Below are 10,236 nucleotides of genomic sequence, written 5' to 3'. Positions count from 1 at the left end.
CCCCGCCCTCGCTGTGAGCCCACTGTGCTCTAATTGGTCAGCTTGACAACTCTGTTCTGATGAGTCTACCACCGTTACAGCGGAACATCAGTGATTGTGTGTTACAATGGCGTTAGCAATCAGAAAATGACACCAGTAATGACAAACAGATGAGAATGCTGCGTGGGGTCTGGGTGCCGTGTTGGCGGGACGTTGCGTGGCTCGCTGCTGCGAGGAGTGGACAGTGTGAGCTGGGTTCATTTCCAGCTTGACAGCGAGACATCGTGAATGGACGAGGGAAAAGGGGGGGTGTGCTGATGGGGCTGCAGCACCCCCATCTGCGCGGCTCCACTAGCACCCGCACCCCTAAACACGGTGCACCTACAGTGTAAGCGCGCCACAGTTTCGCAGCTGCGAGGCTCCATTAGCACCCCCCAGCGCGTCACAGTTTCGCCGCTGAGAAAGTGTGTGTGTGTGAGGAGCTCCACGGATTGCTCCAATGGGTCCATTTGGGTATGGGCACGTCACTACCCAGGAAGAAAACAACGGAAAAAGAGAAATCTCCAACGAAGCGTTCTGGGGCAGAAATGCATTACATGGGACCTTTAAGTGCTGTGACTGACATAAAAACAGTGCTGATCGTCACCATGTCTAGTTTCCCATGCTTCTGGAAAAGGCTGGACACGGCCACAGTAGTGAGCACGGTTGAGGCCAGAGCCAGGTAGGTGTTGATGACTGCTCGGTGCTGCCCGTCCCCGTGGTCCGTGATGGCCGAGTTGAAGCTGGGCCAGAACATCCACAGGAAGAGGGTGCCTACACATAAAGCAGGGTTAACCTTAAAAAGACAGCAGATCCACAGGACATCCAAAATAGTGGTAAGTATTGTGAAGAAAAAAAAAGAACGAGTATGTAATTAAATATGCCCACCAATCATGGCAAAGACATCTGATTGGTAGACGGAGCACTGCAGACGACTGCTCTGGTTCAGGTTTGGCCGATAGAGCATCCACGAGATGGAAAGACCATAATAAGCTCCAAAGGTGTGGATCACCATGGAGCCTCCTGCATCTTTGGCCTTCATAAAAGATCAAATTAGAAATAATGGGTGGGTGGAATAAGTTACATAGCATTAGCACACAAGACAACTGTGAGTCACAGGATTCAGGCGTTTGCCCAGTTTCAGTGTGAGAGGGCAGATTAGCCATAATAAACATGTTACACGATTAGATGGTATCTCTTGCTGAATGACATCAAAACAAAAACAAATTACTTTTTTAACTTACATGTATGATATGTATGATAATATGTTCCTCCACAGCAAACAATGTGATCCCAAACAGAGTCATGACCATTAGCTGGACTGCACTGGCTTTGCCGAGCACCGCCCCGTAGGCGATCAGGCAGCTCGCCACACAGAAGTCAGCATTTATCAGGCTGAGGAGGGGAAAGGACATTAAAAACATAGAGGACAAACAAGACCATATGAGATCATTTGAAATCCGTTGTCAGGGTAAGTTTAAAAATGTCATACGTCACAATAACTAGGTACCTAAAGGACAATCTATCTATCTATCTATCTATCTATCCTGTTGTGGCGTGACATTAGACAGTATTTGCATTGGATATTGCTAGGTTGTACTGATGTAGCCTAACAACAGTAAACCAAATAAACAGTACATTTCAGCACTGAAGCAATCATGAGCTTATCTATTTATCCAACTCTTCTTTCTTTCTATCATACAGGTAGGCGCCTATTATATCTGTTGACACATAACGACTAGCCCTTCAATAGTATCATCTTCTAAGTAGCCTTACTGTAAGTCTCTGTTTACATTCCAGGTACAAGTCAGTCAAGGGCGGCGGGTACTGTAGGCTAGGGAAGGCTAAGCCTTCCCAAATATTTGTGTCACTGCATCCTGGTAAAATAAAAATATAATGTATAATGTTTGTGTCTTTGACATTAGCGCTGCTATGCAGCCACCTGTGCCCTGTACTACGAAGCCAGTTCAACATACCCTGGATATGTTTGAGTTATCTAAACTAACCCTAACACTCTCAGGACACCTGCACTGTCAGTACAGGAAGTGACGATTCTGAAGAACACGTTTTTTCCCCGGCCCCCGAAAGACTCGTTTGATGGAAGTTTTCAAATCACAATGGAGACTCATCACGGAGGTTTTGGCTATTTCACCCGGTTTCTACCGGGGACACAGCCCTTCTCAGGTGTCTCCTGGAAGGAACACACAACGCTATGTGTGGAGAAAAAAAGGCACAGCACACCAACATCAAAACCTCATCCCAACTGAGAAGTATGGTGGAGGGAGCATCATGGTTTGGGGCTGCTTTGCTGCCTCAGAGCTTGGACAGATTGCCATCATCGACGGAAAAATGAATTCTCAAGTTTATCAAGACATTTTGCTGGAGAACTTAAGGCCATCTGTCCACCAATTGAAGCTCAACAGAAGATGGGTGATGCAACAGGACAACGACCCAAAGCACAGAAGTAAATCAACAACAGAATGGCTTCAACAGAAGAAAATACGCCTTCTGGAGTGGCCCAGTCAGAGTCCTGACCTCAACCCAATTGAGATGCTGTGGCGTGACCTCAAGAGAGCGATTCACACCAGACATCCCAAGAATATTGCTGAACTGAAACAGTTTTGTAAAGAGGAATGGTCCAAAATTCCTCCTGACCGTTGTGCAGGTCTGATATGCAACTATAGGAAACGTTTGGTTGAGGTTATTGCTGCCAAAGGAGGGTCAACCAGTTATTAAATCCAAGGGTTCACATACTTTTTCCACCCTGCACTTTGAATGTTTACATGGTGTGTTCAATAAAAACATAAAAACATATAATTGTTTGTGTGGTTTTAGCTTAAGCAGACTGTGTTTGTCTATTGTTGTGACTTAGATGAAGATCAGAACACATTTTATGACCAATTTATGCAGAGATCCAGGTAGTTCCAAAGGGTTCACATACTGTACTTTTTCTTGCAACTGTATATAGATAATAAGTGTCAGTGCGATTTTATGTTGTATTAGCGTGCATTTCCTGTTCGGAAAGTGGCGTTGTACTGAGAGTAAACAATACAAGGTGTCCCTATTTTTATATATATCTATATATACAGTACATATGTATATAATAAGTGGCAGTACGATTTTATTTTGTATTTGCGTGCATTTCCTGTTCGGAAAGTGGCGCTGCGGCTGTACTGATAGTAACTACAATACAAGGTGTCCGTATATATCTATATATGTAGATATATACATACATATGTATATAATAAGTGTCACAATACGATTTTATTTTGTATTTGCGTGCATTTCCTGTTTGGAAAGTGGCGCTGTACTGATAGTGGCGATTCTATTTTGGAATTCTTAGCGTGCACTTCCTGTCCTGAGAGTGGAGGTGTCCTCAGAGTGTAGGTGTCCTGAGACTGCTGCCTGCAGGCAGGCTCCCATGGGGTTTCTCTCTCCAGCTGAGAGCGCGTTCACGTGAAAGGGGCGGGGTTAGCAACATTTGACCAATCACAAATAGGGACAGCGCAGCGTCATACTTCATTAATGAAAAGTAACTAATATTAGACAAATATGAACTTTAAACATCCATGATTTAAACATATAATCAAGGATACAAGCCACATAGTTGCACCTGCAAGGTGAATATAGAACAACTGGTTAAAAAATAACTACCGAGTGTTTGAAAGCGTACAACAGTTTTATGACATGACTGCCCCATCTAAGACACGAGTGGATCTGACTTTAATTACATTTGAGTTGAGTGTTTAGTCAACTTAATGTGTTGCTTAAAATAATACTTCTGCATACAGTAGCCTATGAGACAATGTAGGTGATGCACGACCAGATACGGCTCGAGAAGCTGACTCAGATAAGGAAATGTGATATATTATGATATTATAATGAATGATAAAGTGCGACACGTCGGCGTCTTCTCTGCATACAGCAGTTTAAACTGTATTTCATTTATCCTGTGAAATGACTTGATAGATTTAAACTCCGCACACTGAGCTCTGATTGGTCAGCAGGCGGTGCTTTCACTGAGTTGATCTATTTTTTATAGACGCGCAGGAGGCGGGCAGCGTCAGGTAAAAAAAGTTATTTAGCCTTCCCAAACCTGAGCCTCACGCGACGCCTATGAAGTCAGTCCAAAAACACTGAAGCTGTGGGTGCACGGATATATCTGTATGGGATCCTGTCAATCAGACTGGTTGCTTTACCTCTGTGTTTTTTCTTCTGAACAATAGAGCTGAATAATATTTGCTTAAGATGGTCACTGTATTTAATCAAAATAAAACAAAAGAAAAAGGAATGCTTTTGACTCATTGAGAATAAAACTGATTACCTTTCAACTCCAATTTTGATCTTTCCATCGGGGCCCAGGGAGCCGAACCAGCCTTGCATTAGCAGCGCCCATTGGAGGCCAAAGGCAGCAATGAGGAAGTTGAAACCCACCGCACCAAAGCTGTAGCGCTTAAGAAATGTCATCAGGAAGCCAAATCCAACAAAAATCATCACATGCACATCCTGAAAACCTGGGGCAAAGATGACAGAAGGGAGAGATAAAATATATGAAACATTTAGGTGTATGCAAGATGATACACATATTACATACTAAAAGGAAATGGGAAAACCTGAAATAAAATAAGCTAAATACAATACTTTGACGATAACTGACACTGAAAGGACAGGAAATCTGGGATGTGCGACATTTTCCAAAAGAAATTCTGATGTGCTTCTGATATGATCTATTGTTCAAAAATATAAACGTTTTTTGCAAAAGGTGTCTCTTCTTTTGAGACAGTTTGTATATGCTATAACCAGTGGCTGGGGGATACCAGCAGGTATCGTTTACAAACTTTACATCATAATACTGTAAGTGCCCGACACACCTCATACTACAATAGGTTCACACCCCCCCCCTTTGTTGTAAAGGAAGGTTGCGTGACTTTAGGAGTCTATACTGACAATATACCGTGTTAGGACGTCGATTTATCCTCACATCCAACACCATATCTGAGATGGCTCAATGACAGCCTGACACTGACACCGAGGGTGGTCAGGAGAGGAGAGAAATAAACAACACCCATTTGACACGAACATACAGATCCAAATACATTTTCAAGGCTTGAAATAAATAAAATACATATTTGTATCCGCATTTATGTGGCCAAATGAAACACCTTTTGTATCTGTATAAAGTTGTAAGAGTTAGCTTGTTTGTTAAACTAGATAAAAAAGTCTGAGGGGAGTCAACCATCCATGGAGATGTGCACCTGTGGGTGTCAGAGCCTTGTCAGCTATGTAGGAATATGCTGATGGGTCAACAGGTATGTACAAAAAACATTAAAAAGATAAAACAAATGTTCAACGTGGAGAAATGTGGATGCATAAGATGTAGATATTAGTATACATTAAGATGCGAATTGTTTTAATGGTTGCTAGATTAATAGAAATACAAGTTACCAAGATATATAAAGAGAGTGAGAAGGAATCAAACACTTAAATGAAGACACTTACTTGGATATCTGAAGTAGAACTCATTCTCCATGTCACTCTTATTTGTTTCCTTTCTGTCATCTATCCAGTGCGAATCTGAATCATCATCGTAACGAATAAAAATCCCAAACAAGATGATCATGGCTGTTTCCCACACAATGCAAACTGCCGGGAGACTGATGCGAACATTAGTATTCTTTGGACGGTCACACAATTCCCTGAAGCTTTGAACACAGCCCATTGTTTAGGTAGGTTTTGAGTGTTGTTTTTTCTTCTTTTCTTAGTTATAAAAAAGTCCTTTGCAAAAGTTGCAGCCACTTAACGGCCCAGAGCATCTTTAGCACAAGTAAAGATAGGCAAGGTAGCTGTTTGCTTTAATATGAGGACACTCCCATAGTCACTCCCTCCACTTCACTACACACTTCAGGTGGTGACACATCTTAAGTAAGGGATGCTTAATGCTTTTTAATAATAATAAATATATATTTATATAGAGGAATATAGTAGAATAGAATAGAATTTACTCTTTCCCTATAGCTTTTCTTATAGTAGAGTGTCGATCATCACACTTTGTGAGATATTGTAATATATATAAGTAAAGTACTTCTTCTACTAAGGACACAAAAGACATGCTCCACATCCTGATTGAACAAGAGAAGGATGATGAAGTTTAAGGACGTCTTCTCAACAGATTGTTTTGGTTATATCTTGTCTGGTAGGATAAAACACATTTGTTATCCAGTCTGAGGGATTACAGAGGTTTTATATTTTCTGGAAGCCCCTCTCTTAACATAAACACTCTTAGCATGTTAAGAGAGATTAACATTCCCTTTTTGTATACCATATGAAGCTTTTCTCTATAGTTAAAGGTCTCTAACGGACCTGAACTTGTCCTTGTCTCACTAGTTGTTTCCTGTGCCTTTGAAGCATCAACTGTAAATAATGAATAAACATGCTGGGCCCCATTAGAAAGATGCAGGACGTGTTGGACTCAGTCAACCATCACAGACGCAGGGTTCAAGGATGACACAAGGGTCTTGTTTGTTTGAAACAAAGTCTAGTAGTTTATGCACTACAGACACTTATACATGTTTCTTTGACATTAAGCCTTTTCTTAAGTTTATGTGCTCAAATAATTGACCAAATTTGACATTGTTTAAAATGAAGGAAGTATGGTATAATAACTACAACTCAAAGTAATAAAAGCTGTGTGGTTTAGCTATTAAAAAAAATACACTGTCTTAAACGAGTTTATATTATGATGGGAAGCCAGGAGCTGGTTATTTTAGCATGGAAAAAAGACTGGCAGCTGGGTTGTGAGGGCGAAACAGAAACAAACAGCAGGGGGGAAATCACCTACCAGCATCTCTAAAGTTCACTTAAAGGTGACCTATCATGCAAAATGCACTTTTGTACGTCTTTTATACATGAATATGTGTCCCCGGTGTTCCAGGGAACTCACCAAGTGTCAGAAAACACAACCCTCTCCATTTTCCTCCATACCCAAATCTCTTAAAAAGGGGCTGCAACTGATCTGATACAGACTGATCCAGATGTCTCCCTGCTATGCTCGTGTCGTTTGCACCCCCCTAGTAATTAGGGTGCTAGCGGCTATTGTGGTGCTACCTTCCATCCATATATGTTTCTCTCTCCTGTCAGGATGGAGACTTGCCCACGGCTCGTCTTGCTCGTCTGTAAAGCTTGCGCTGGCTGACCTGCTTTTGGAGACAAGGCTACACATTTAATGCACAGTCCTGTAGAATGTTCGTGTTCTCACAGAATCAGCCAGATGCAAAGACAGTGGAATTAAACTGAGAGAAATGACGGAATGGACTAAATGGTCTTGAATGCTCGTGTTTGTGTGTATTTTGAGAACAGATGTGATAAGTGCTCTTGTATATTTGGGTTAATGCTCGGTACTTGCGTGATATATTCGTTGAGCGTGAGGTCCAGTTGTGATAAAGGTCTTTAAAAACGCTCTTAGATCGAGTCTCTTCAGCAGAATAGATCCACAGTTTTCTGAGGGAACTCATGAGTGTCGTGTGTGTGATGTCGTGTTTTCTGTCCGGGCCCCATGGAAGGATTTGAGTTTTGTGTCGACTGGGTCCACGTCGATTGTAGGGTTATAGGTATATAGTACAAAGCATTACATTTTTTCTGCTAATAAAAAAGACACAAGATCCAGCTATTTTTTAGTATGATTTGAACTTTACCTTACATTTAATTTGTTAAACCATTTATCCAAAGCGTTACATACATGCAGTACTGTGGCCAATCCCCACAGGACCAATTTGGGGTGAAGTGTCCTCAGGGACACAAGACGGCTGATGCCAGTGGACTCAAACTTGCGATATCTCGACTGATTTAGTGCGTACCACTGAGCCACGCTGTGTCTAAGTGAAGTGTGGGTATTCCGTCACTTGGGGACTGTCTACTATTTTACTCCATAGAGAAGTACAAAGATCTGAGTACTTTCTACTGATTTACTCAAGGTCAATAGGTGTGTGTGTCGTGTGTGTTCTCGTGATACATGTGTCGTGAGTGAGAGCTCATAGTATCATAGATTCGTGTACTTCTTCCTTTTCTGAAGTACAAGATCTGAGTACTTCTACTTTCCTCAAGTACAAGATCTGAGTACTTCTCTTTTACCAAGTACAGATCTGAGCTATTCTACTTTTTTACTCAAGTCCAGATCTGAAGTACTTCTACTTTTACTCAAAGAACAAGATCTGATATCTCTGACTTGGGTGCTACTTAGTACATGATTCTTGGTTGGTGGATAGTATACTTCTATTATTTAGCTCACCTGGAAGCAAGATCGGTGTACTTCGTGTCTTGTGAAGAGAGATCGTGTATATACTTCTACTTTTACTTCATCGTACAGCTGAGCTACTTCTTACTTTTACCAACGTACAGCTGTGTGTGTGAAGTGAAGATGAGTGTGTTCTCGCTCGCCACTGTGCACGTAATGGGGTAACAAGTACGACGTGGTGTCATGCAAATGCACTTTTCTTTGTGTGTGCTTTCGGATCTTAGCTTCCTTTTATTTTGTATCTGTTCATATACATCCCCGTTGTGTCCTTTGCTGTTTGCTGGGAACTCACGCCGATGTCTCGTCAGATGACACCAAGTCGCCTCTCTTCTTTTCTGTACTCCCCTAATCTCTAACGATCGGGCGGGACCACACGTAAGCTGATCGCGTGCCTGGCGTTGCGGTGGCGATGACGTTTTTAAAGTATTGGTACAAGGTGTGGGCTGAGACCTGTCTGTATCGTGGTGGGTACTGCTTTGGACATACACGTTCGCTCACGGCATTCCTGCTCGACTCTTAGGACTCGTGTTGATTGTTGATGTTTATAAGTGATAATATCTTACAGTATTAACAGCAATTCTGAATGACACACTTAGCATTTGTGCTGCTCATTTCAGAGTTAAATCCGCCTGGTGCCTGTGTAGCTTCTTTCCTCTTTTAGACTCTGCAGAGCACAGCTTAGAAATAATGCAGTACGATGCCTCTTGTATCTCTCTAGTTCTGCACTAAGCATCTCAGTTGTGATGGGGATAGGTTTTATAAACCTCTCGCTTTAGTTCCTGCTGTTGTGCTGTTGGACGTTGCCTCACGTAGGTTAGCAATATAATGTGCCGTGTCTTGATGGTCACCTAAGTTATATGACTCTTTATAGTGGTCACATAGAGAGTCAATTATTAATAGTTTAGCTCAGAGTTGTCTGTCTGCGCCTATGATATTGGCGCAGGTCCGTTTATTAATTAATAATCATATAATTTTCCCCATTTTGCTTAATGTCGTCATGAATATGCTGATGTGTGTATAGGTCGACCTGTGTTTCTGCATAATGCTGTTTACATTTTCCTCCAGTTGCTTTAGATTACATTTGCTGATTTTTTGTACTGTTTTACTTCCAAGATTTGATACGCCCAGACTTCCCTAACTTGTGATGAAGTATATTGATGACAATCACTGTATTGGTACTTCTTTCTCAAGTGGAAGCACTGAACACTTCTTTGATCTCTGCGCTACACAGTGACAGAATCAGGATCGATGTGCAAAGCCAGTTTGAATATAACCCAGAGCTGATGGTCATACATCGTTCACTCTGTATTCTGCTTTTGGGCATGAAGACCAGTCAGCTGGAACACAGCTTCGTTCTCCCTTGAAAATGTTACACTCTGTGAGAAGAAGTCATATTGTCCCTGATGCATTTTAAAAGTCTCCACTGACACTGAGAGGCATGACTGAGCCAGAAAAGGAGAGTCTACGTGCAAAAACTGTTTTGCAGGGGAGTTCGTACAGCTAACAACGACTAATTCAATTTCAACATCGAGGAAGTTCAGTAAACTGTGATTACATTGTCTTGTATATTGATCCATACACCGAGGGTCGGCAACCCCTGGCACGCGTGCCAGCATGGCACGCGTGCCAGCCATTGGCCGCGCACCGTAGACAGTGCCACTAGAATAAGTGGAATAAGTGCGGAGAATATTGAAGTGTAGTTTGGTCGGGATCCTGAAACGAGACGCCGCCAGAGCGCGTCTCCCGGGTACCTGCAGAAGAAGCCATGCACGGTAGACGCAGCCCGGCTCTCTTTATCTCAGGTGGACTTTCCTGCCTGGGCCCTTATGTTCTTGTGCGTGCTGTCGTTTCACCGACGGTCAAGGTTTTGGCTGTGAATGACAATGCTTTCGGTTGACATTTGTCGCATGCGAAGTACCCTTATCGAT

At 42.3% G+C, this 10,236-nt stretch overlaps 1 protein-coding gene across 1 annotated transcript in view; it reads right to left on the bottom strand.

The window, feature by feature from the left end:
• Window positions 1–5,758, bottom strand: part of rhcgb (Rh family, C glycoprotein b) — a 9,253-nt gene extending 3,495 nt beyond the window's left edge. The window contains exons 1-5 of the mRNA XM_010769479.1: window positions 5,518–5,758; window positions 4,343–4,532; window positions 1,263–1,413; window positions 907–1,054; window positions 626–792 (exon numbers count right to left, since the gene is read on the bottom strand). Coding sequence (XP_010767781.1) covers window positions 626–792; window positions 907–1,054; window positions 1,263–1,413; window positions 4,343–4,532; window positions 5,518–5,737 — 876 coding nt within the window. The 5' untranslated portion in view covers window positions 5,738–5,758. The remainder of the gene's footprint in view (window positions 1–625; window positions 793–906; window positions 1,055–1,262; window positions 1,414–4,342; window positions 4,533–5,517) is intronic.
• Between the last annotated feature and the right edge of the window lie 4,478 nt (window positions 5,759–10,236).

The sequence above is a fragment of the Notothenia coriiceps genome, unplaced genomic scaffold (assembly GCF_000735185.1).
Source record: "Notothenia coriiceps isolate Sejong01 unplaced genomic scaffold, NC01 NC01_scaffold00007371, whole genome shotgun sequence".
NCBI classification, from domain to species: Eukaryota; Metazoa; Chordata; class Actinopteri; order Perciformes; family Nototheniidae; genus Notothenia; species Notothenia coriiceps.
This window is presented reverse-complemented; position numbering and strand designations above follow the sequence as displayed.